The 26,349-nt window shown below is 32.2% G+C and overlaps 3 protein-coding genes across 9 annotated transcripts; 1 reads left to right on the top strand and 2 right to left on the bottom strand.

Moving 5' to 3' along the window:
* Window positions 1-9,444: 9,444 nt before the first annotated feature.
* LOC123890939 (60S ribosomal protein L22-2) lies at window positions 9,445-10,956 on the bottom strand. The gene is made up of 3 exons (XM_045940694.1): window positions 10,816-10,956; window positions 10,379-10,631; window positions 9,445-9,766 (listed from the first exon to the last, which is right to left on the bottom strand). The coding sequence occupies exons 2-3, from the start codon at window positions 10,606-10,608 to the stop codon at window positions 9,622-9,624; spliced, it is 375 nt and encodes a 124-aa protein (XP_045796650.1). The 5' UTR covers window positions 10,609-10,631; window positions 10,816-10,956; the 3' UTR covers window positions 9,445-9,621.
* A 4,417-nt stretch (window positions 10,957-15,373) lies between these two features.
* Window positions 15,374-20,022, top strand: LOC123890938 (serine/arginine-rich splicing factor SR30). Of its 7 annotated transcripts, none has more exons than XR_006802967.1 (14): window positions 15,374-15,529; window positions 15,810-15,902; window positions 16,002-16,067; window positions 16,151-16,225; window positions 16,316-16,415; window positions 16,568-16,614; window positions 16,759-16,816; window positions 17,269-17,318; window positions 17,433-17,489; window positions 17,574-17,722; window positions 17,809-17,856; window positions 19,232-19,321; window positions 19,548-19,581; window positions 19,698-20,022. XR_006802967.1 is itself a non-coding variant. In XM_045940691.1 (13 exons), exons 2-13 carry the CDS (start codon window positions 15,816-15,818, stop codon window positions 19,743-19,745), a joined length of 819 nt encoding a protein of 272 aa, XP_045796647.1. In that variant the 5' UTR covers window positions 15,374-15,529; window positions 15,810-15,815; the 3' UTR covers window positions 19,746-20,022. The 7 variants fall into 7 exon arrangements, 3 of the variants coding, with proteins under 3 accessions (XP_045796647.1, XP_045796649.1, XP_045796648.1); XR_006802965.1 differs by lacking the exon at window positions 19,698-20,022 and adding an exon at window positions 18,926-19,114 and having other exon boundaries at window positions 19,548-19,566; XR_006802964.1 differs by lacking the exon at window positions 19,698-20,022 and adding an exon at window positions 18,926-19,114 and having other exon boundaries at window positions 19,232-19,580.
* A 726-nt stretch (window positions 20,023-20,748) lies between these two features.
* On the bottom strand, window positions 20,749-25,787 carry LOC123890937 (E3 ubiquitin-protein ligase RFI2). The gene is made up of 6 exons (XM_045940689.1): window positions 25,308-25,787; window positions 24,515-24,684; window positions 23,673-23,731; window positions 22,448-22,473; window positions 21,972-22,359; window positions 20,749-21,508 (listed from the first exon to the last, which is right to left on the bottom strand). Exons 1-6 carry the CDS (start codon window positions 25,486-25,488, stop codon window positions 21,049-21,051), a joined length of 1,284 nt encoding a protein of 427 aa, XP_045796645.1. The 5' UTR covers window positions 25,489-25,787; the 3' UTR covers window positions 20,749-21,048.
* Window positions 25,788-26,349: the final 562 nt, after the last annotated feature.

Below are 26,349 nucleotides of genomic sequence, written 5' to 3'. Positions count from 1 at the left end.
AGACTTAGCTGAACAATCACTCTTAGACACAAAGTGCTATTTTATGCATGATACATTAGGAAAATACTGTTAACATTATTTGACATGTAATTATGTAAAATATAGTATACTACTATAGTATAGTATAGTATAGTTTTTTTTTTTTTTTTGAACAGCACTATAGTATAGTATAGTATAGTATTTGTATTTCTAGATATGTATTTTGATTTCTGTCCCACCCGTTACAATGTGGAAAGGATCCTGTGTCTATCTCAAATCTCTTTATATTTGAAACTGTTATTAAATAGTTTAAAAACAAACTCATATTGCAGCATGTGATAATATGCTCACAAGTTACAAGAATGATAAGGAGATAACATAAACCTCGATGGTGTATGCTTATTTTTAATGTTTCTCCCTCTTTTCCAAGATAACGTTCATCTTGGATTTTTTTAAAACAAATTAAGAAAAATTATACATTAAACAAATTAGAATTATATACGCATCATTAAACAAATTAAGTTTTAACTTTTAAGTTTATCTCTTAAAATGAAGGACTACGAGCCCGGTGAAGGCAATTCCAATGAGCAGAACACTTTGAATGCGATCCCTCCTTTACCATAAAAACAGCGCATATTTGTTCCTTAAGAACATACGTCAGTGTAGTGTTTTCACTCTCATGCAGAGCATCTCTAATATGAAGGATTTCTGTAGCATGGAGGTGCAAAGCATTATCTCATCCTACTTTAAATAATTCAACAACTTTTAAGCAATCACTCTCACAAACAATATTATTATAACTTTGTTCGGACAAAATTTAAGTCTCATCTGAATCGCACGCAGTTCAGCCAACAAAAATCTCTAAAAGATTAGAAACTATTATAAACACCTTTTCATTAAAATCATTTTTAAGAGATACCTTTTTTAAAAAACTTGTGATTTTTATTAAATTAAAATCTCTAATATGAATAGTTAAATTATTGAATGTCAAAATCACTATTTTAATTGATAAATAAATGAATTTAAATAACTTTTCTTATTTTTAACTAACTTATCATAATTTTTTTTTAAAAAAACATATAGAAAAAATCATTTGTTTAAAGCTCAAATAAACAAACCCTATATCACTAAATTGGAACCTCATTTTTTAAGACATAGATATCTCACTTTATCAATATTTTCTAATATATATTTTAGACCTATTTTAATTTTTACTTCTCGTATACATGATCTATTATTCTCTTTAGATCTATAAATTAGAAATAAAGTGTCTGCATTTCACCCTCTTTATTTTTTCATTTAGTTGTTCTATCCTTCGTTGCATTGTCTACGATGTAATGAACTATTTGAAAATTAGAATTTTTTTATAATGAAATTTTAGATGTAAACATAATTTCAACATAACCCGTAATAACTGATCCGTTTTATCAGTCACCCATATGGCACAAAACCCAAATAAATCCAAGATGTAGACGAGCATAAGTGGGTTCAAATTAAATAATTACAATTTTTATCGATTTGATGATTTTTTGTCCAAACCCAATAAAACCAACCGATGCTCATGCCTATAGCCAACTATATAGAAAATATCATTTATATATTTTCAATGTCTACTTTTTTTATATCGAGCGTGATACTTTTACAACTTTACTCACACTTATACACTAATAATTTCTTTTAGTAGTAAGATATTAACAAATATCCTAAAAACACACGTGTTAAGGAATAAATATACTGATTTTATTTTAAAATTTACATTTAAAAAGACAATATTTAAAATTCAAAGAATCAAATACACGATTTCTTTGATAAAATTTCAATTTTTAGTTTCTTAAGTTGTATCCTTTTTTGTAGAATTGGAAAAGAAAGATTTTAATCCGAATGACCATAGCTTAATTACCAGAGACATTACAAATATGGTAGAGACTGAAGTTACTCTGATACTTCAATTTATTCACCTTTAAAAAGTGAAATTATAATCATTAGGTTACTTGACAAAAACAAATTATATTATTTACAACTATTTCTAAGAGATTCGATTTCAACATTTTGAAATTATAAAGTTAAACTTTTACCACAATATTTTAATTCAAATGTTGTTTTTTAAATTTGAATCATCTTCGTGTTACTTATCTTACCCTCGTCTCGGTCATTCACTCTATTTTTTTTTTCTCTCTCTCTTTATACATTAATGAACCGCTGGATTAGAAAGGAAAAAAAAAGAGCTGAACACTCTTTGTTTTGTTAAACTTTTGACTTAACCATTTAAAGTGGTTGTTGACCAATACTATAGTGACTCAAAAGATGATGCAATGAAGTGTACTTGAATTTCCAACAGAGAAATTCTTAGGCAGAGAGACAGGGTTGGACAAGAAAGGAAGGCATGACAGTGAAGTAGTAATAGTTATGTAAAAATGTGAAAGTAAATCTAACTGTACTCAAAGAGATAGCGTGAGGAGAATGGTAGGTTCTAAGCAGCAAGCAGGGACGGAGCCATGTATATGGCTGTGTGGGCTGGTGCCCCCACTTTAATTATAATTTGTTACTACTAGTACTACCATGTAATATGTATATGTGCATGTCATTTGTGATGCATAGATTTTAAATATTTTTTTTCACTATCAGTTTAATTCGGTTCGGGATTCAGTTATGATATTAAGTAGTTTCAGCTTCCTTCTATCGTAGTTGTGAGGGATTGAACCGCGACACTCCTTATCAAGTTCAACGTCAATCACCACTAAACCAACTAACGATTGATAGATTTAATTAACTATTACCACAACAACAAATGTATTTGTGTACAATTTAATAGTATCTAAGTTGATAGTTTGGCACTTTTTTTTTATATATTTTAAATAATGGTTTTGCTAACAAGTGTCTCTTATTAAGAAACTAAAAAACAAAATAGAAGAGATTTTTCTCTTGAAAAGAACAATTTTTTTTTACTTTTAAGGTGTTTAGAATACACAATTTCTTAAATGATTTTTATATATTTGTATTTAGCTTCTTAATAAATATATTTATGAGACTTATTAGCATTTGCCTTTAAATAATAACAAAAACAAATTATGGCGGAGCAATTATTGATCAGATTTTAGTTACATCGCAATCGAACACTATATTACCATGACTCCTTCTCCCGTGAATTAGAAGATTAATTTGAAAAAAAATTCTTGTTAATATATTTTTGAAACACTTATTTAATTTTGGCAATGTTTAGAATAATAAAACTACAAAAAAAATATTTACGATACATATCAATATATATACATTGAAAACGATATGTTATATTTTTAATATCATATTTTTACTTACTTAAATATTGCCTCCACTTCTCAAAGTTTCTGGCTCCGTCACTGGCAGCAAGTAAGCAAAGTAAGCAGCACTTTAAGTGGAAGTTTTTTTTTACCTTACAAAGTGGGGGTTCTCTGCTCTGCTCTGCTTTTCTGTGACTGATGTTGGTTCATTTTTGGTTCAAACCTCATTTGCCATGTGTGTTGGAAATTGAACTGTAAGAGGGAAGAGGAGACAAAGAATTCAATCCAACGTGGAATTACCTTCAAATGCAAGCAATCATAAGTAAGAGAGAGACAACCAAATATTTGGAACACGCAATGCATAATAGAGTCACCAACATAATAATACTTCATCCAGCTAAAGCACTACTAATAGGAGTAGAAAATAGGATCAACATAAATAAATTGAAGGTAGTCTCATTTAGGAGGATTACTTTTACCGCCAGAGTACTTACTCGCGCGCCCTATGACTTTCTCGTTTTAACCTTCTGCTACGTAAGTAGCGGACGTTATATAAATGAGATTTTTTAGCGGACATTATCCGCTACTTATGTAGTGGATGGGGTATTTTGGTAATTAAGTAGGGCGCGCCTGGAAATCAACAGGGATAAAAGTAAACCTCCTCATTTAAAGCTCTCAAAATTGAGTCGGGCTAATGCGATTTGGATCCTCTGCTGCAGTTTTCACTGCTGCAGTTTCTGCTGCAAAAATAACTACAGTTGGATCAATCTAGTGGTCAGTGTATTATATTAGAAATAAATTATTTTTTAGGGAAAAACATCCCATCACCACAATTTTTGCGTGAACAGTTTCTACATTCTTTTTCTTCCTTTTATCAAATTCAGATCGGAAACAACAAAGCCGGCGGTGGTGACTAGCAACCGGAAAGTTGTTGTCAGCCGGCATTTTTTTCTTCCCTCTTCTCTTTGTTAGCCACGTTCACTTTACTTCTGTTCATTTAAGTTTCATGTTTTCTTCTCATCTCAAAGTTATGTTATTAAGCCATTAGTTTAACAAAAACAAAAAACTGATTTCCTGTGGGTGGCAACAACCCAAGACAATAGTATATTCTACAATGATATTATAAGTCAGCAAGATGGCAATTATAAGCCATAATTTGATTAAGGATGGTTCGAATTTTTACAATCTGGGTACGCAACAATGAAAGTAGGAACATTAACAGTGTATTTGAGAAAACAAAACAGTGTAAGATCCCAATATTATTGCTTCTCGACACATATTTGACAGAGATAAAAACAACACCAACATAATAGAATCAAATAAATCTCAATAATTAACTTAATAATCTAGTACAAAAATTGAAAAGAAAAAAAAATCAATTTTACATAATCTCAAACAACACAATCAAACGCAAAATACAAAGAGGGGAACAATGGAATCATCACCATAAACCCAAAAATCAAAATAGTCACTGCCGCTGCCATAAATTAGTCGCCGCCATCTTTAAACAATCACCTCCGTGTAAATCTATCATCTATGATGTGTAGTTGCGTTGAGAGTGGAAGTTGTAAAAGAAGAGAAGAAAGAAAGAGTGAACTTGGAGTTTGCTAGAGAAATAAAAAAGGATTGCCATGAGGAAGAAGTTACTGATAAGTATGCAAAATAGAGATACAAATAGAAAATTGTTCCATCAAATTCAAAACCCCAGATTTTTACACGCCATTGATAATGTTGTTACCCGCGTGAGACAAAAGTAAAGAAGGGAGGACCAGTCTTTTTTTATTTAAAAAATGAAAATGTATTGATCCAATATGCCAACCGCTAGATTGATCCAATGGTAGTTATATTTGCAGCAGAAACTGCAGCAGTGAAAACTGCAGCTGAGGATCCAAATCGGGGATGGGCCAGACTATTAGCCCACATGCTTGGATGAATCGAGCCTAAAAAACTAGCCCAAATATAAGTAGGACCTTTTTGGTCCAAACCCACGTAGTCCATATGAAAATTGGGTTGGACGAGGCTGACCCATTAGCCCATATGGGGTTAGGTCGGACTCGTTAGTGTGTGACCTAATAATAATAATTGGGTGGGGTCAGTTTGACCCATTGACCGGACCGACCCGTTTGACCGCTCTAGTTTCATTAAGCAATGAAAATGTTATTCTAAAATGATAATTCGACTCAATGAGACTTTATTTTGTGGTCCAAAAGTGAATTAGTGATGAACAAAAAAGTTAAAATCTCATGATGAATAAAATAATTGAGATTGAATCTATAAATTTAATGTCTTAAAAGTTTTGACTAAAAATGTATCGTCTAATTCACTTGTATAATTGCTCTTAATACATTGTAGTATTGATCTAAGTGAGACTTTTTATCGTTTCCCAACAATAATTTTTTCATGGCCCGGTTATTTCATTTTAACTAAGTGTGAGCACTATATTATTTGCTTATTACTAGTACCTAGCAAAAACAATTTGATACTAGTTGGTTGTTTGTAGAAATCTTGTAATGACTTGTTTATTTTGTTTTGATAGAAGCCGTTTGTAATTTGGATATGCTTGGTAACACCACATTTTAAGTTTATGGTTTATAATATTGTCAAAAAAAAAAAAAAAGTTTATGGTTTATAACATTACTCTTATAACTTATAGCTTATACATTTATATGATAAAATTTGTTTGGTAAAGTTTTTCTCTCATGAGCTTTTAACTTATTTTTACTAGCTTATACTTAATAACTTATAACATATTATTTTTTCTTTCAATTTTATTTCTCACATATTACTTGAAAAAAAATTAAATATTAATTAAACATATCTTTTTTATATCATTTCATATTTATATTATAAGTTAGTTCGGCCGCTAAGTTTACTAAATACTATAAATTCAATCAGCTAACTTATTTGCTATAAAATAACTTATAAATTATTCGCCATAAACTAACTTATCAATTATCCGCTATATTTTGTATCTAAAAGAGCTATTTACTCCCGTTATGCAAAGTTGCAGCTTCATGAATGCACGGGCAGTAGTACAATACAATACTCGTTGCTTGAGGCAATAGCCCCCCGAAAGACATGGAATCAGAAATTGGAGACCTAAGACATCATCAAAACATATGCTTTACGTAAGCTTTTCACCTTGCTTTTTACTACTATTTTTTAGCACAAATTTCACCTCACCTTCATTACCCTGTTTGGTAAAATCCTTACTCCTATTAAGTAGAGAAAAATTGGAATGAGTTATTTCAAAGTTCAACATCTTATACTATTGATTATCTTCACAAGCCTACGTTCTTTGAACAAACTATAACACTAATTGGCATTTTGATCGCTTAATTATACTATTATCTTCATGTGTAGAATTTGTAAGGAAAAAAAAAAACTTCCTGTGTAGAGGGTAAAATGTCAATTAGACTAAAAAGAATGAATTTTGATTGTTTAACTATCGATGATCTTTATGGGTGGAAGATAAAATATCAATCAAACTAAATGTAATACTCCAAATTGTTTAATGATATGATGTATTAGAATTTGATGATTCCTCCGATGAAATAAGACTGGTTTTGATAGTGGTTGTGAGCTGCAAACAAGATGGGAAAAGGGTACCTGCAAAAGTATTAACACTTCAACGTTCAAGTCAGTAACAACTTAATATGAGTGTGTATAAATTAAGTAAAATGTGAATACCTTAAGGGTGAGTGCATATGCGTATATATAGGTGTGGAGACGCCACATGGTATGCATAACAACCTTGTAGGCCCTCGGATAGTACATCTCAAGCAGAGATCATTATCTTGTTATGGGCAGTGTAGTGCAAGGAACGATGTGCCCTCATTTGAATATGGATGAGTCACGTTGGACCTTAAGATATATTGGATCTCTAAATAATATAAACGTTGGACCTTAAGATATATTGGATCTCTAAATAATATAAGCTTTAGTCCAGTCCAAAACACTTAACTATCTTTGATCTTTAAGAATAAAAGCTAGAATCTCATTAAGCCTAAAATCTAGAAAGAAAAAAAAAAGCACATCAACCAAATTTTGCTGTTCTTGAAAACTTCAACAAATACCTAATCTTGATAAAATCAAATGACCAAAATTGAAACAGAATTTTATGCAAATGCAGATAATCCATTTAATTAAAACTTTGCCAGTTGATAAACTGGTAAGTTCCTTCATATCCTTATCATCTTCCTCCTGAAGATTCTTTTTTTTTTTTTTTATATGTATCTTGACTTCTCAATTCTCATCAAGGAAGAAACCAAATTGTCATGAACTCTTTTTCCTTTTCATCAAAATCTTCCCATAATGTTAATACTCATTGCTGTAACAAATCTTACCACAGAAGAACGCCAAATGTGCATGTTTTTCTTTTTAAATAGAAGGCAAGGCTTGGCACCAATTGTATTAGGTTTTTATATTGATGGTTTACTAAATTTAACCTTTGGAAAACAAAAAAGGGAATATCAAGTATCAACTATAAATTTATATGCATAATTCTTCTTCAAAAAAATAAAAAATAATTATGTGCGTAATTATTGAGAGCTTAGATTTGCTCCATTTATCTAAGTGAGTACAATTTTTGCACATAGCTCATTTTAACCTTTTTATCGTAAAAAAAAGCTTTTAACTTGGTACTTTTTTCTACATCTTTTTAACTTTTCGTTACTCATGCATCTTTTTAACTTAGGGAGTACCTGGAGCTGGAGGCTAGAGGAAAGGAGAGGGCTTTGGAGGAAACAAGAGATACGTAATAGAATATTTTCAACTTATTTAAAATACTGTTTATTTATAAGCAAAATAACAAGTAACATTTAAAACTCGCATACAACTAATTATATTGAATATTGATATTGCCAATTTAATTAAATCTTAAGACCCTTAAAAGTGTGATGATTTGTAGAGAATGAAAAGACAATCCTTATGAAAAACAATCATTATGGTTTTTTTTTCCAAAGATTATAACAACGTAAAATTGAGTTTGTAGAATTTATGTAAGTTAATATTAGAATATAGGACAAAACTTACATGCATTTTCATACATGCATTTCTTACTTTTCCACTCACAAAGAGGTGATTATTTGTGTTTTTTCATTTTGAAAAAATAAAAAAAAATTATTTTTTAATAAAAGAAACTATCTCTTTGAAGAAATGCATGTATAGAAATGCATGTAAGTTTTGTCCTAGAATATATAGGACCGATTTTGATTAACTTATTTTACTTTTGAGTTTATGCAAATCAGCAAATAAATAAGTGTTCATGTATTATCATAAATTTTTCAAGATAGTTTTATAAAAAAACTGTTTATAAAAACACAATTTTTATTAGTGAAAACTTATGAAACTTATGAAATAACATAAAAATTTATTTATTTACACAAGTTTAAAAATAAGTCAAATCCAAACAGACCCATATTATTCCGGCTTAGGCAGTATAAAAAAAATACATATTGTTCGACTTGTCTACGATATTTTTGTAACTAAATTAGAAATAATTGTCTCAACAGGCATATAAATTTTATTCTTGTGATGACAATATGAAATAGTATCAATACTAATAACGTCATAAGATGTGGAAAACTGTTCACAACATTAAGGCTAATTCAATTTCAACTAGGTTCATGTTTTTCCTAAATAATGAGATGGACAAATATATCGCATGCAATAATCTACAACTGTCAAATGTTACTGATTCGGTTAATTGTTGGAACCATTATCGTTATGGGAAACAAAACACACTAGGTGAAACTTGGCTAAGGTAGAATTACCCCATAAGTTGCAACAAATTTAATGATTCAGGCATCCCAGTGAGGGAAATAATCAACAGTAAGAATGCAGAACAAATACGGAAGTTGGGGGATGTACTATAACAGAATAAACAGCTGAAACTGAGTTCTGGCGGGAGATGCTAAAGTTCAAATTTATCTTGTGAGATCTTTATAGTTTAAAAACAAATAATCTAAGCCAACTCTCAATGATTTTGTTCGAAAGACATTTTAATAGATTAAGCATGTATGAAATATTTAAAATACAACTTATAGACCCTATATCCAATCAAAGACGTGTGTATATACAGAGGACCGAACTACTCAAATGAAAACAAGCAAAAAATCATGAAGAATGAGAGTGTAATCTAGAAATTTTGACCCTCACTCAAGAAATAACACTCTGTAACTGTATAAAACTAGGAAACAATGCAGAATAAAATGCAAACAGTATTCTGAATTCATAAATAGCAACACAAATATTAAATAATCAAAACTGTTAAATTGCAAAGCAGTCTAACACATCATATCTTAAGCAATACTTGCCAAAAGGAAAGCTATCTCTAGGACAAAAGTGCATACAGAGTTTTAAAGTAAATAAAATGATCATACAATTAATCCTCTTCCTCTCCCTCGTTCTCGGCAATGTTGAAGTACCTCAACTCATAGACACTCCTATCTTTGTTTGAAGCAATCACTCTGAGCCAGTCTCTTACATTGTGTTTCTTCAAGTATTTCTTTGTCAAATACTTCAAATATCTGCCACAAGTTAGATGTTAAACAAACAACCTTAGATCATGGAAATCAAAATGAATTACACCAAAATCATCAAAATATCAAATCATATCAACATAGCCAATTCCAGAACATGATATTATCACTAGGGTGCTAAATTGTTATCATGATTTGCATATATAAAAAACAATCATTCCTTAAATTACAATTTTAGAGTACTCATATAAGAAAAATCAATTCATCACTTTTGCGAACGAGAACAACAACAACAATCTCAAGCAATTTCAATGAGTGAATATAACATCAAAAGAGAAAAATGATGATTAGAGCAAAGCATTATTTCATGTCATAAGTCATATACAATCATAAAAAACCTATCCATAAAAATCCAACAAAGTAATTAACTAATAAACTCCACAACTTCATGCCAATTAGTTATCTTAACTAGAAATTCACCAATAACATATAACTTATTAAATCAAATCAGTGTATAGTTCATCGATAAATCAAAATTTAGCATATAAGCACAACATTAAGATAAAATCATAGTTATAAACGATCATTTCACCAACATATGACTTAATGAACAAAATATAATCAAAATCTATATAAATACCAAGCAAAAATAAAAATTACCTCTTGGAAAAGTTACTGTCAGAGGTAACAGTGATCTTAGACTTGTCCCTGGTAACGGTGACGGAATCACCGAGAGCACCGGCTTTACCACCGACCTTAATCCTCTCTTGAAGAAACTTCTCAAGAGAAGCAATGTCCATGATCTTATCTTCGACTGGTTTAGCACAGTCAATGGTGAAGGTTGCACCCTTCTTCTTTCCTTTAGCTCCGGCAACACCACCGCGACTCATTTTTCCTTCTTTTATGTGAATCTCTGCATAAACACATCAAAAATGATAAATAAACAAAGAATTTGAGAGATTCAGAAGAATTTGAGAATCTGAGGTTCACATGAATTTGATTAAAATCGATTAAGATTTAAGTGTTTATGTAAATCTAACCTAAACAAAGAAAATTAAGAGATTCAGAAGAAGTGAGAGCAGAGAAGAGGTGTTTACCGGTCGAGAGAACCAGCGGCGTCAATAGAGATGAAAGCAGGTTAGTTTTTTAGGGTTTCGATTTGTGATTTTATATAATGGGTTCGAGGTTGGGTTTATCTATTGGGCTCACCTGGTAGTTTTATCTTGGTGCAATTATCGTTTTACTTTTTGCACGTTGTTTGTTAGTTTATACACCCCATTCTGTAATTTTTTTTATATAAGCTACGGAAAAAAGTAGTATAAACTTGTAAGAGAATTGGCATTTACAAACAATCCTACATTTATTTTTAACAGGGGCGGCCTAGGCTCATGTGCGACATGGGCCGTGGCACAAGGTCTCTTAAAATCGAGGGCCTCAAAAAAAAATGTATAGGGTAGTAGTATTAGTAAGTTAGGGGGTGTAAAAATTAATTATGTATGTTAGAAAATGTTGTAAAGGCCCAGCCCAACAATGTTTTCCTAACGAAAAAAAAAAACAACAATAGAAGCCTGCGTTTTGCGTTTTTGCATTTTGCGTTCCTGCGTTCTTTCAGAAAACCTACGACCTGCACCTGCCTCCATTAATTCACCACCAGACCGGCGTCGACCTGCCTCCTGCCACCATCACCAGGCGTCGGTTAACCACTTAACCTCCTTCCTTCTATTCTCAAAGGTAAAAACTAAATTTTACAAGTTAGGGTTTGTAAAATTTGCAATGTAAAATCACAATTTTGCTATTTTAATTGTGTTTCCCAATTCCCAATTCCCATCATTCTTTTTCTCCCAAAGTTAATTTTGCTATGTTAGTAATGATACCAATAGTGTTCCCATATAATTATCAATAGCCGTAGACTGTAGTTATGCAGTATAACGCTGGTAGCTACTGATTTAATTAAAACACAAAGTATAAAATTTTGGTATAAATTATAATCTACTTTCATCCTTATTATAAAATTTTGGTATTAAATTATAATCTACTTTGATAGAGTATTTGCAGAGGATTTAATTTCATTTTATGCATGTGTTGTCATTATGTGCAGTAGAAGTTACTAATACAGACAGAGCTACTGATTTTCTTTTAATTTCCACTAATGCTGAAACTATAGTAGCTATAATGTTAATCATAAATCCTACTCCCATTCTTTGTAAACATGTGATTCCAGCCGGAGATTCCTAGTTTCAACATGATAATGTTTTAATGTTTATTGTCCTATTTGGTTTAATAATGTGTTGTTCTATTTGGATTGTTTTAATTGCTAATTACGTTCTTGTTTTCTTTTTTTACCGGTTCAACTTCAATGTTGTCTATTTGGTTCTACTTCAATGTTGAGGTCCTGCGGAATCGATCCAGAACAGTGAGAATTTTCAGGTTCTATTTTTTTCCCTCAATGCCTCCTAAGTCACTTCCTAAGGGTAGGAAATATGATTGTGGATATGTAAAGCGTAAGAAAAAGATAAGACTTGAGAAATTAACTCAATCTCAATCAGGAGCTTAGCATTGATAGCAATTGAGAATAATATCTTGGATGACATACAATATGAAGACTTGATTGATGAATTTGCTTCAAAAAATGCAGCAAGAATGAGTCGATTTAAGTAGCGAGATTTTTTTTTTATAAGCAAAGTAACTATAATGTATTTTGTTGTTATTGTTAGACTATGAATCTTTTTTATGTTAATTACAAGAATGATTATAATTTTATGTTATTTGCAATTTAAATCAATGATGATGTTTTTATAAAAAAAAGTTACGTTTTTTTTTTTATTAAAGGCCCACTTTCATATTTTGCACAGAGCCCCCAAAAACTCAGAGACGCCACTGATTTTTAAATATATGTATATATATAAATTAATTACATATAAACAAAAGATAGACGGACAATAAGTTGTGCTGCTAAACATTTCTACGTGGCAAAACTTAATCTTTGAAAAACTACATTCATAAACTCAGGCGACACAACATTACTGCTTTCCTTTTGAACTATTTTCAAAAGATTTACAGCCTCTGGTGCTAGAAATTCAGAATTATCGAATGCAAATGGTGTAAAAACTTATTGATTGTTAAAGCACATTTTCCCATGTGTTGACCATTTTGCTTGAAACAGTTTTAAGAGCTCTCTTTCCCACGGTAAGATTCTCAACTCTCAATCCCACATTAAAATGAAACATATTTTAAAATACTTCTTAGCAAAAAAAAAAAAAACTCATTTTCAAGATATTTTCTATAGGTAATAAATAGTATTTCGTTTTTTAATTGTATAAAACAGAGCCTAAGCCCGATAGAAAACAAAACTACAAAACAATTATTATACAAGGAGTACTAACTCCACTAAGATCAGCAAAATAAATATAACTAATTTGAGCAATTTTTATTTTTTTTTACACAATTTGAGCAAATAATCTAGAAGTTGAGTTTCTAACATGTATTAGTAGTCTATATCGAAAGAGAAATTGATGGAAAGATTAATTCCAAGTCTATTATTATTTATTACTGTTGATTTTAAAGTCGTGTGTTTTTATTGGATGATGACGTGCATATTATAATTTAAATTGAGTCTATATACAATACTATTCACATAGTTAATTTATAAATTATAATTTATTGTTGATATAATTAATTATTTTTCATGATTCTACATTATCAAATATGTTGCATTATTTTAAAATTCGTAAGAAGAACAAAAATTGTGGGATTTTAAATTTCGTGAGTAAGTCAAAAATAAATTAGCTTATTTTTGAGCTTATGCAAATAATTTATACGATATAAATTAGGTTTTAAGCTATTTTATAAGGGGAGCGTTTATGGTGCATAAGCGAATTCCTTATGCACCATGCATAAATAACACACAAAATCATTCCACATCAAAATGATTTTGAATTACAACTCTCTGAAAATATTCCACAATAAAAAGGGTAAATAGGGTTTTACCCCCCCTGCAAAATAAGCCAATTTTGCATTACCCCTACAAAAAAAAAACTTGGGATTACCCCCTGCAATATTAAGATTCTCTCTTTTTACCCCCTGCTTGACAACTTGACATAAAATCTTTATTTTTTATGAGGTGGCATGCATATGTGGCATTTAATTTTTTTTTTAATTTGCACATGTCATTTTTATTATTAAATACACTAAAAATTAAAAAAATAATAATAAATTCTTTTCTAATTTTCCCTTCATCCCTACCACGATAACTTTCATCATTCAACAAGAACATCAACACCACCAAGAACAACAACAACATCAACAAAATCATCAACACCACCAAGAACAATAATCCAAAAAGAACTCAATTTTTTTTCTTCCAAAAATCAATCTCGGTAAACCCAGAAACATAATCATAAATTTCTTTTGTTCTTCTATTCTTCATCCCTTTGCAACAACCCAATTTCTTCCTAACCCAAAAACATAATTCTTCTTCCCAATTCTTCATCCCATCAATTCAATCCCTAACCCATAAATTCAAAAACTCAGTTTCTGCCTTTATAGGAAATCTGGTTCCTAGTTCCTGCCTTTGTTCTTCATCAATCATTTGTTTCGACGAATTCGGCGGAGTGATTCGGCGGATTTCTAGGTTTTATTTTAGATAAAAAAGATTATGGGATTCTGAGTTTGTGTTAGAGAAAAAATAATTTTGGGTTTTGAGAAGAAGAATGAGAAGGAGAAAGATTTGTGTTATGTTACAGGAAAATATTGTGAGTTTTTTTTTTTTTTTTTTTTTTTTTTTTTTTTTTTTTTTGCGTTAGAAACAATGGATTAACATATCTTTTTGAATTAACATATTTTATTTTTAATAATTTTTTTTGACACAATATTTTTTATTTTTTTAAAAACTAATTAAGTGGAATTTTTTAAATATTTGTCACCAATTTATTTAATAATAAAAAATAAAGATTCTATGCCAAGTTGTCAAACAGGGGGTAAAGAGAGAGAATCTTCATATTGCAGGGGGGTAATCCAAGTTTTTTTTTTTTTGCAGGGGGTAATGCAAAATTAGCTTATTTTGCAGGGGGTAAAACCCTATTTACCCCAATAAAAATGGTTTTGACATGATTAAGTACATCTAATGTGAAACCATTCCACGACAAAAATAGTTTTGGCATGATTTTAGTTTAAAACTAACTACGAAGTAATTTGATGACGTTCAGAGGTTGCTGTTGTTGATTTGGGGGTGAAAAATAGTGCGTTCGGAGATTTGTTAGATTCAATTTGATGGTGGAGATTTGTTTATGCACCATGCATAAGTTTATTCCTTATGCATAATATCTCATGCCTTTTATATAAGTCTGCACTATTAAAAATTATATTTTTATATGTTATTTTATCATAAACTATCTTGACAAACTTATAATAATACATAAAAATTGTGTAAGCTGTATAAGCTAAAAAAAATAAGCTAATTCAAACAGCCCCTAAAACTACAATAAAGAGAATTTTTTTAAAAAAGTAATTATAAATTAGCACATTATTTATTTATTTCTTGACAATTTATTTAAGAATAAATAAATATATTTTTTTTATCAAGGACAAAGGAGGAATAAATAAATAAATAAGTATGAAAATAAAAAAAAGGTTTTTAAAATAAAAGTTTGGTATAGGATTTTAGTCCGAACCGCAACTTCGAGAAGTGTCCAAACTCTTCTATCAAAAAAACAAGTGTCGAAACCTGAAACCATCCATCCTCACAGAATCTGTGTTTGCACTTTCGTACTCGATTTCGCTTCTCCTCTTTCTTTCAATCGCTTCCAATCTCAGGTACATCATTTACCAACTCAGATCGTGTTTTTCGATATCAGTTTTTTTTGCCTCATTTCCACTAAAATTCCATGTTCTTATCAAATTCGTTTAATTACCATCATCTGCTTGTATTACCATGTTAAATTGTTTAGTTTAGTGATTAGAGAGGTAAATTATCTTTTAGGAGTCAAATTTGTGTCACTTTTAATTAATAATAATCTGCATGTCTCCAAATTCGTGTGATTTTTGTATGTACTGTAAATAAATGTTTAACAATATAATTTTGAATGTGCTTCAGGAAAAAATGAGTCGCCGATCAAGTCGAACAATATATGTTGGCAATCTTCCTGGTGATATTCGTGTGAGAGAAGTAGAGGATCTTTTCTACAAGGTTCGTATACGTATGTATATACGTATGTAAGGTTTCTTTTGAAGCATCGTTGATGTTGAATTGCCCTGCTAATTGCTTTTTTCTACACTCTGATTGCAGTTTGGTCCTATTGTTGACATTGAATTGAAGGTTCCTCCAAGACCACCAGGTTATGCTTTTGTGGAGGTAGGTACATTCAGGTTTCATCATGTAAATCATATAAAGGATATGTCTCTCATGTTTTTCTGTTGAAATGTTATATATTACAGTTTGAGGATGCTCGTGATGCTGAAGATGCAATTCGTTATCGAGATGGATACAAGTTTGATGGCTTGCGATTAAGAGTTAGTACACTTTCCCGCTCTACCCTATGGGTTATGACACTGGACTAGCTAATGCCTAATGCTATTGTGAACTTTTATTTGTGACTGTAGGTTGAATTTGCACATGGTGGACGGGGCTATTCATCACCGGTAGACCGTTATAGTGGTAGCGGCAGTAGCCGTGGAGTGTCGAAGCATTCTGAGTATCGTGGTATGCCTATGTATTACTTTTTAAAACAAGATTTGTATTTCTAGCTTTTAAATTTGTACTTTACGGCTATGCTAACTATTCTTTTTCTTCTATTTTCTGTTTGTAACAAAAAATAATGTTTTTGTTGACCCATTTTTTGTTATTTTTTGTAGTTCTGGTCACTGGATTACCTTCTTCAGCTTCATGGCAAGACCTGAAAGTATGGCTTGTTCATTTGTTCTTATGATAATTTGGCATATGCCACATTTGTTTGCATGATAAAGGATCAATTACTTCCAGTCACTGTCTTGGTTCAAAATTTGATATGCAATATTTACTGATGAGGGTTTAATTTATTGATTAGGATCACATGCGAAGAGCTGGTGATGTATGTTTCTCTCAAGTTTTCCGTGACCGGGGTGGTAAGTAGCACAATAACTAACTTGACTTAGTTTTTTTTATTGAAAGATTGATTGATAGAAATAAAGATGTTCCATTTCTAGCAAAAATATGAGTGACGAATAAAGATGTTCCAGTTTGAGAGCTTGCATCGTAAGGACTGGGAAAATACTCAAAACAATTTAACGAATAATTTATTGGGTTTATCAACATATTTTCAATGTTGATGTATACAGTGGCTCTGTTACGAGCTGAATAGTCATAAGAATTAATTAGTCCAAACAAAAGCATTTATAATTTCAAATTGTGGTATTGATGTCAGTGCACTACTTATTCTTGGGGCTTGTAAGTTTGAGAACAATGATGTCTATTGTTTTTGCATCCCTGAAATTTGGTATATTTGATTCTTATCTCTGTTTAACCTTAACTATCACACCATAATTGGTTCTCAAACCTTTCTACAATTTCTATGTAGGCATGACTGGGATAGTGGATTATACAAATTATGATGATATGAAATATGCTGTAAGTTTTCTAAACACGAATCTACTTAGTTATCTGTTTCATCTTTTTCGACCCCCTGACCTGGATTTATCGTGACTGTCATCGTTACAGCTGATACACATTTTCTTGTTACAGATTAGAAAACTTGATGACTCAGAATTCCGAAATGCGTTCTCTCGGGCATACATACGAGTGCGTGAACATTTATTTTGGTTACATTCTTCTCTATGATTATATTTTTTATTTCCCATTCAAAAACCACCTTGGTTTTTCCAGGTGAGGGAATATGATCGACGGAGCTATTCTAGGAGTCCTAGTTGTGATACAAGGAGGAGTTATTCTAGAAGCCTTAGCCGCAGTCCTAATATGTCACGAAGTAGAAGCCGCAGTCGAAGTTATAGCTATAGTAGCAGGAGCAGCAGAAGGTTCACTTTGGTTGATTTTTGAATTATAATTTGGTATGCGAGTTTGGTAAGTTTAAAGAGTTGACTAAAATTTTCATATTTCGCAGCTTGTCTCCAAAAGTGAAACGCACTCGGCGGTCTTTATCTCGTTCAAGGTCAGTTTCTACTTTATAGTTGACATGTCTGAACTCTGCAGCTCTTCTCTAATGGAAATAAGAATTTTTTAAAAGAGAATAAAGCAAATATACAACTTGAGTGAGGATAAGACATCCTCTGCCGTACAAAAGACTACAAACAACTAAAACATACAATTATTCAAATGTTGTTCAGTCTGTATTTAGTAAGAGTATACTTCCCTTGAAACAATCATGTAATGGACAGTAAACACCAAATTGAGGCCATAAACATACTATCACGAAATTCCTTGGTGTCCAACTTTTAGCTTTCCCTTTTGCTTTTTTGTGTTAAATGTTGCTTGTTTTGGCTTTGTTGGATCTGTCCGGTGGTACTCAACCTTATCCGTATCTCGTCTGTATTTTTTTGTCTAACAACAGAACAGCATTGACCTTTGAGATTGAGAGTTCTCTGATTGGCAGAGATGGAAACTTAGCTTGTTAAGTATACACGATTTTTTTGTTTTATTTAATATGATCTGCAAGTCCAGATAATGTGAAAGTTGTTGAGATGAGCCAGTATCTATGATACCAGTCAGTTGATTCATACCTATGCATGCTATTCCCTCTCTCTTCTTTTTTCTATCGGGAGTTGGGACCTTAATCCACATCTCTGCATTGTTTCAAAGCTTCTTTCTTTGTTTCACACATGTATATAGATGGGTTCGGTGTTACTGCTTGCTTCCTTCCATATTTTCCTGACGGAGTTGGATTTTTCTGCAAGCTAATTTTTCAACTATATATTTTTTTTCTGGACAAGCTGCCAACTCTTGCTAGCATCTCCTATTTGTTACAAGGATTTAAAACTATCCCCATATTTCCCATATTTTTTATTACAAGAAAGGTCTTAAATTTTCATTTCCTATGAGATCCTATGATCTCTATTGGTGAAATCCCATGATCTTCACATGCTCTTCTCCTTTTCCCTTTTTGTGGTAGTCGGTGGAATCATACATTTCCTCATAATTTTCAATTATTTATCTGAAAGGGAACATTTCATTATGTCATGCACTCCGCACCATTGATCTCATGAAACCTATTGACTGTACAGTTGTCAGCATAATAATACTTCAAATATTGAAAGTTGGAGGGGGCAGGAGGGCATGAATGAAGTGGTTCGTCATGTTGGCCACTTACTACAATGTTCATTAGAGTTCCACATGTTTGTTTCCTAGATGCGACTTTTTGCGGCGATCTGGGGGCATGTGGTACTCAAATTCTCAATGTTTTGTGGTCTAAGGTAAAACTGTTTTATTAATGAGCATTGAGCACACGTGGAACACCTTAATGCTGTGAAAATTGATAATTGTGGTAATGATAACATATTAATGCAAGGCATGGTGTATACCATTTGTAGACTGGAATGCAGTAAAGAGGGACAAGTTGCAATCTAAAAGCTGGATCACTGTGATTAAGAACTAATGGCACCAGAGATTGCAAATCAACGGTGTTACATTCCAAAACCAATTTCTACAAATTCTGTGTTCAAATTCTTGGGCCAAACTTATATTCCTCTTTAGGGTTTATCTTCCCCTTAATTTCTTCACAGTATCACGAATTGGCAACAATAGATTCTTTAGAAGTTGTTGAGTTGAGGCCAGTGTGATACTGGGTTTACTTGCTTTTCATTATTCTGGATGCTAAACTGAGTCATTGGTTCAAATGTTTTGCAGATCATTGTCAAGATCGGAGTCAGCAAATTCATCTGTAAGTTATTTTTCTATCCTGTGCTGTCTCTGAAATCCTAATTCATAAGTGATTATAAATTCGTCATTCTACTTTATAATTAGTTTGAAGGTTCTAATTTTTAACCCAATAAACAGGTGAGATCTGAACGCAGCCAATCTGTCAACTCTGGAGACCGCTACTGAGCATGCTATTCTCCATGATGGCTGTATCCCGACATACAACTTTATATTTATAAATAAACAGTGGCGGAGTTCGTGTATTTATATGAAGTGGATGATTAGAACCATAATAACTGAATTGATCTGTATTGTCAACTCTCTATGTTATTATAGGTACAATTTGCCGTTGCATGGATGTTACTCTAGTAGTCTTACCATCTTTTGAGCTCCTGTGATATTGAATGAATTTGTTATTGTGATTGAGATATTCTATTCAGACATATTTAATCTCTCATTCATACTTTTGTGCATTACTACATATTTGGAAGTGCAGTCAGTCGTCAACTTCCACGGCACAATAGTCTGTCATTCAAATAGAGTAGTTTCTCCCAAATTGCCCCGTGACAATGTCAATTTTGCAAAACTTGATACATGCTTAATTTGTTGACATATTTTCAATTTTCTTGAATCTGGTTAAACCTATCTCATTGTGATCTAAAATTTAACAGTTTACTTATTTTCTCAACTCAGTAGATTTGACTATTTGTTGGTAATTGTGGAAGCCCACAACACGTAAGTACGAGTATTATAGTCCCAAAATTTAATGTTAAATACAGCCATAATTTGTGATTTGGCGGCTACCTACGATGTTCTTCAGCACATGCATTTCTGAAACCCTATCCATTATCCAAGAAAATGGTGGCAGTCTACCGAAAAGAACACCAGACAAAAGAAGCTCAAGGCCAAAAGATCTGATCTTTAAATTGTGTTAATCACTGACTAGAGTTGTTCTATTAAAAACTTTTTTAAAAATAATATATTTCGTTAACTAATCTTTTTTTGTTATGAATAATATTTCGTTAATGAGTAGATTTTGTTGTCTCCTACCCTAAATTTTTGAGGTCTCGAATAATAAAAAATCTATCCTAGTTAACGTTTTCAAGTGAATTTCAAAACCTCGCCCAGTTCATGCAAAACATTTGCATAAACATCAATATAAAAAGTAAATCGTTTTGCCCAGTTCCAATTAGTGCACTCATCGACTTGATTTATCACTTGAGGACAATGCCTCGGTATTTTTTTTACAAAATCTGATATTCCAAGTAGATAACATCTTATTTTATGTCCTCCAAAGCAACGAAACCAGAGGAAGTCAGTGTCCATTCACAATGCCTCATAGCTGCCAGAAGGATCAATTCCAAGGCCAGCTAGAGTATATATAGAGTCTAAGAACACGCCAGCCAGGCCAAAGCATTATGTAACATTTTTTAAGCATACATAAATTTTAATTTACCATAATAATGGTAGTTTGATATAAACAAGTGTATCACCGATTTTGTGAATGTGTTCTCTCTGAATCACTCCTTAATCGAAAGCTAGAAGATCTTAAACCTGGGTCTGACCCGCTGGTAGTCTGGTGGTGTGGTCTCCAATTTGAGTCTCTACCAACATGGTTTAACGACGATGAAGGCAAGTGATCTCTTTCCCATGTATGGAAGTGACTTGGAAGACGGGTTTCTTCTTGAAAACTGCGTCCTGGGACATAAACGTAGCTACCACTTTGGTCTGGTGGCGAGGCCAATGGTGCTAATGGAGCTGGCCCACTGTGACCGCTGGATCTCCGAGTGCTTGAAGCTACAGGTGCCCGTACTGTGGTAGAATTCGGAGGTTGCTGTTGTTGATAGTATGCTTGAAGCGCCTGGACTCTATCACGAGCACGAGCATTGCTGCCCGGATAAGGAGGAATCATGGAAGATGCAGTGGAGTTCCCGGCTCTAGCAACAGAACTGCAAAAATACATACATCAGGTGTCAACCTCACAACCTTTAAAATATTATTTTGGTACCTTCAAATATATCACTTTTAACTTTTAGTCCCTATAAAAAATATATTATTTTAAATAAATAAATATACATCGAACTTTTTTTTTTGTTTACAATGAGCTAGGGATCGAACCCAGGATAAAACGAATATTACATAGACTAAAATAATTTTTTTTTATATTTGCAAGGATTAAAAACAATTTTTTCTTACAGGACTAAAATGTTAAAAGTGGTATATTTGCAAGGGCAAAAGATGTATTTAAATCATTAATATATCAGTTGGATTTAACCCAATTGCACTAGACATACTATTGGTGTATGTCGTATAAAACAATTTGCTTCATGTGAAGTTACATTGAGGCTCAGGCAATATATAACTACAGACTCAAAAGCAATCTAGCAAGATACAGGAACTTAAAAGAGATACCTGTGTCCAACAGGGAAGGGATGCATATAAGATCCAGATCTAGGGGCCTCCGAACCACCCCTTGTTGGCCTCTGATTACTTTGTGATATTGAGGGCTGATCAGCAGCACCGAGATGGCTGCTGCCAGAGGAGAAATGGGAGGAAGGGTGATCCCAACTGTGATAATGAAGAACCACTGCAGGAATTGTGTAGGAGGTTGACATGTCACCATGTATAGGTGGACCACCATTCCAATGATTGAAATTAGAAACTTCTGAAACAGTTCCACCAGAGTTGGAGGTGGAAGGATGTAACGGTCCAACGTAAGCAATATATGGACAGGGATGACTACCAGAAGACAAAGCTGAATGCTCGGTAAACATAGCATGTGGTCCCATCGCATCATGATCTGCATCTCAAAATTTCAGTCAAGATAGCATAATCAGTCAAATGTAAGTTGATGAAAAGGATGATGATATACAGGTAAAAAATCTTACATGGAGTTGGTGAATATTCTCGTTCTCTGTGAAAACAATAAAGGCATAACATGAGTTACCACGTCATCGATAAGTTATGTTTAGTAAGAAAGGGGAGGGGGTTTATGATGATGGCCAAAGTCAGATAAACACTACCAAACACCATTACTACAAAAAAGAATGTTTTCCCTGATCCTCCATAGCATTAACATACTAATAAAATGACCACCAATCTTACATTTTAACAACTCCAAGAGCAACGATGATTTTTCTCGACATATATATAGTGTTATATAACAGCTTTGAAACCCCCATATAACATTCTTCTAAAGTAAACAAATCATATTTTAGAAATGAATGGCAATGACAGTTTATAATAGTTGTAGAATTGGAATAGTTTTGAAACCCAACATTCTAAACTATACACTAATCAATGTTGGAGTTTGGACATTATAAGCCATAGCTGTTATTTGATGCGTAACTTGTTCTACTTAAGTCCATCATCAAGAGCCATGTCTCAATCTAACTTTGGCCTTACCTTAGCTCTAATACCACTTGTAGGATCAAGTGGTTACTACTAAGCTAACATAACCCTTTATACATACATCCTGTTAAATTTGGCAGTTCCTAACAAAACTAGACCTGTTTATTATTTATGCAATTCTGAAGTGTGATGACTTATACATCAGAAGAAGGGAAATTCTGTGTTGAATCAATGGGAAATAAAAGTATGATTTTTTTTTTTTAAAAAAAAAAGACTTCACGGAGCAACAAAGTAAAAAACATTTCCAGCTCTACTGATGTTGCTGTCTTCAAATTCTTGATACTTTTCTTGAGGTATTCTTAGGATTTCCCACTTTTTTCTCTCATTTCCCAATTTTTTCATCTTAATCTAAAATATAATCTGAACTCTAAAATTTATATGATATTAATATCACTATTAGCTTTACCCACATTGGACTTCATTAGCCTTAATCCAGTTCCAAGTTAAGCACACCAACATTGACCTTCTACAAGTCATAACCAAATTTAGTTAATAGATTTGAAGTGCGATTAAGTCACAAATGGTGTCACTAATACTGAAAGTACCAACTGTATCTTAGAACTGGCCTTCACAAAAATTCCTATGCATGTTATTTCATGGGTGAGGCACATCAAAGCACAAAAGACTATTGCCAATAGGAATTAGAACAGACATAAGTCAGCATACATATTTTAGTATGTTAATTATAAGGTATAAGCTTACTCGAATGAAGAAGGAAGTTGGGTAAAGTTACCAAAGGGGCACCAATGAACTCCCAGGGACTGCAGAAAGAATTTGAAATTAATGTTTAGTCAAAATGGTAGACAGAACGTGTTTATATCCTTACACAAATGAAAATGAAAAAGAACAAGATGATTCCATTTAAAGCATGTAATGAAAACCTTGAAATTCCTAGTTCCAACTGGCATACATTACAGAAAAGTATCTTGGAAAGATTTACGAGCTAAATGATAATAAGGAAAAGAATGCACCAGTAGGATTAATTTACACACTTAAAATATTTGGTTTTTTAAGGCAAAGGTATATTAAGTTCACAACAGGCCAAAGATAATGGAATATTATTTGAGTGGCTAAATGCACCCTAACATTTGTTAATGAACAAGATTGAGCTTATGGGCCCCCTTCAGTGTTCTTCTCACAATTGTGCTTCAATACAATACAATTACAATATAACTTGGTTTTCTGTTATTTCCTTTTGTTACTCGGGATAATTATATATCCTCCTGTCAAATGTGTATTCTCTCCTCAATTTTTCAAGAATAATTTTTCCATATTAACAATTATTTTATATTAACAATTAGAGGAGTATATGATCTTTCAAATTCGGAAACAATAACATACAGCATGCAGGCAACAAATAAGTTCACATACTCCAAAATGAAAAATCACAAAACAAAATAAAGACTCCGTATTAATTACAGTCGGTTTGTCAAAGCATAAAGACAATGCAAAACCATGCTTGCAAAACCATGCTTATAATGCAACTAAAAAAAACGGCAGGAACAAGTCTAAAGCTGCATGCAGTTTCTACTTTCTATTATTACCATTTCAGAATAGCTAAGATCATATACATCCTCATCACGTGTCCAATCATCCATATTGAATTCAGGATATGATCGACTGCCATTAGCATAAAGCCACTGACCTTTCTCAATCTTCCGACAATTAGGACATTGCATTGCCCCTTTTATATTGAAAGCCGAACCAATACAATCTGAAACAAATACAAATAAGGAAATAAAAAGCATTCCAATATGACACAGTTACATGCAGAAAACAACCATAAGCTTGTTAAAATTCCATACTAGTAAAGAAAAACATGTTAATATTTATAACAAGTATGGTAAATTAAAGTACTAGTGTAAACCCGATATTTTTTTTAAGAAGCTAAATTAGCCCACCCAAATTGGCACCGAGGAGACTTGAGACCTTAAAGGAGGAGCACACTCCCAGGACCCAAACCAATACCACCAGACCAACCCAAGGGGGTTAGTGTAAACCCGATATTGCTTTAATCCAAAGGTTTATGTAACGGAGAAAATACATCAAATAATTTCCCAGCTCGTGAAACCAAACTTACAATTTTCTTATTGGTTTAGAATTAGCAATGTTTTTTTTTACAAGCTACTAAAACCAGCACCATTAATTCATCCTGAAAAGCTAATAACCAGTAACATAATCAACACAATTATTATCATATACATGAAACATTCATCAATGATCACGATTCACGATCATTCATCAGATGTAAAAATTCGAAAACAGATCTCAAAAAATGTTGAAGAATCGAAATGAATTAGGATAATAGCAGTGGAAAATGCAGCATTGAATAGTTACCGAGATGAAATTGATGACCGCATTGAAGCTTAGCGAAGGATCTAAGAGCATGATCGGAAACAATTTCGAGACAAATTGAACAAGGAACGGAATCGAAGGAGTTGGCGCGTGTGTGATCTCCTCCTCCTCCTCCTCCTTCTCCTCCGTCGTCATCATCAACAATAACGTTATTAAGATCCATTGTTGAAATTGTTATTCTCAAAAACCTAAAAGAAGAATATGAAGAAGAAAAAAGAGAGAGGGTTTGTGTTGTGAATTAGTATTATTTGGAAGTAGAAGAAGAAGAAGAATTAGGAAAAAAAGAGAAAAGTGAAAGTGTGTGAGATAGATAGATAAATAGATAGATCTATAAACACTTTCTTTCTTCTTTGTTGCGAGTGAGTAGATAATAAAACAGAGAAAGAGAGAGGACAAACTTTCTTCTGTTTTTGGATGGAAACCAATATCTTCTCTCTTGTTTTATTCCTATACACTGACGGTGTAATAATATTTAGACGTCTGTGATGTGATAATATACCAACACATACATCATGTATTATGTTTAAAAATACATGATGTGTCATATTCATCAATTAATGTGATAACACATTATTGGATTCATGCGTAAAAAAACTTTACACAGTGCATACCAATTAAATAAAGTCGGACAAACAGGTACTCCCTCGGTCCCATTTTATATACTTCATTTGACTAAATGCACTATTCATATATTTTGTTTTTATCGTATTTTTCTAAAAATATATAAATGTAAATATTATCATATAAGATCATGTTTGATTTGTTTCGACGAGTGTTTATGAAATATCAAATTTCTATAATTTTTAGTCATTGACAATTAAAAATATTCATAATCAAAGTTATGCATTGATATGCGTGCAGTAGTCAACTAATCCTTATATTTTGGGGTAGAGGAAGTATGTTAGTGTAAAATTGAATTACACGGTCCGTGTACATCCCCTTTTCTCTTTTCTTTTTATTTTATATATTTTTTCTTGGATTTAATTGATATGCACCGACGGTGTAAAATAATTTTACACTGTCA

Source organism: Trifolium pratense, linkage group LG6, assembly GCF_020283565.1.
Source record: "Trifolium pratense cultivar HEN17-A07 linkage group LG6, ARS_RC_1.1, whole genome shotgun sequence".
Taxonomy (NCBI): domain Eukaryota; kingdom Viridiplantae; phylum Streptophyta; class Magnoliopsida; order Fabales; family Fabaceae; genus Trifolium; species Trifolium pratense.
Note: the sequence above shows the minus strand (reverse complement) of the source record. Positions and strands in the feature narration are given on the sequence as shown.

What these genes read in the sequence shown, in the direction of transcription:
- LOC123890937 (XM_045940689.1), bottom strand. Translation starts at nt 25,488, where the DNA reads ATGGATCTTAATAACGTTATTGTTGATGATGACGACGGAGGAGAAGGA. An exon ending in CGGTCATCAATTTCATCTCG is followed by an intron (nt 24,685 to 25,307) that starts GTAACTATTCAA and finishes TATTTGTTTCAG; the next exon opens with ATTGTATTGGTTCGGCTTTC. An exon ending in ATCTTAGCTATTCTGAAATG is followed by an intron (nt 23,732 to 24,514) that starts GTAATAATAGAA and finishes TTCTTTCTGCAG; the next exon opens with TCCCTGGGAGTTCATTGGTG.
- LOC123890938 (XM_045940691.1), top strand. Translation starts at nt 15,816, where the DNA reads ATGAGTCGCCGATCAAGTCGAACAATATATGTTGGCAATCTTCCTGGT. An exon ending in TTGATGGCTTGCGATTAAGA is followed by an intron (nt 16,226 to 16,315) that starts GTTAGTACACTT and finishes TTGTGACTGTAG; the next exon opens with GTTGAATTTGCACATGGTGG. An exon ending in CGGTCTTTATCTCGTTCAAG is followed by an intron (nt 17,857 to 19,547) that starts GTCAGTTTCTAC and finishes AATGTTTTGCAG; the next exon opens with ATCATTGTCAAGATCGGAGT.
- LOC123890939 (XM_045940694.1), bottom strand. Translation starts at nt 10,608, where the DNA reads ATGAGTCGCGGTGGTGTTGCCGGAGCTAAAGGAAAGAAGAAGGGTGCA. An exon ending in GACAGTAACTTTTCCAAGAG is followed by an intron (nt 9,767 to 10,378) that starts GTAATTTTTATT and finishes AACTTGTGGCAG; the next exon opens with ATATTTGAAGTATTTGACAA.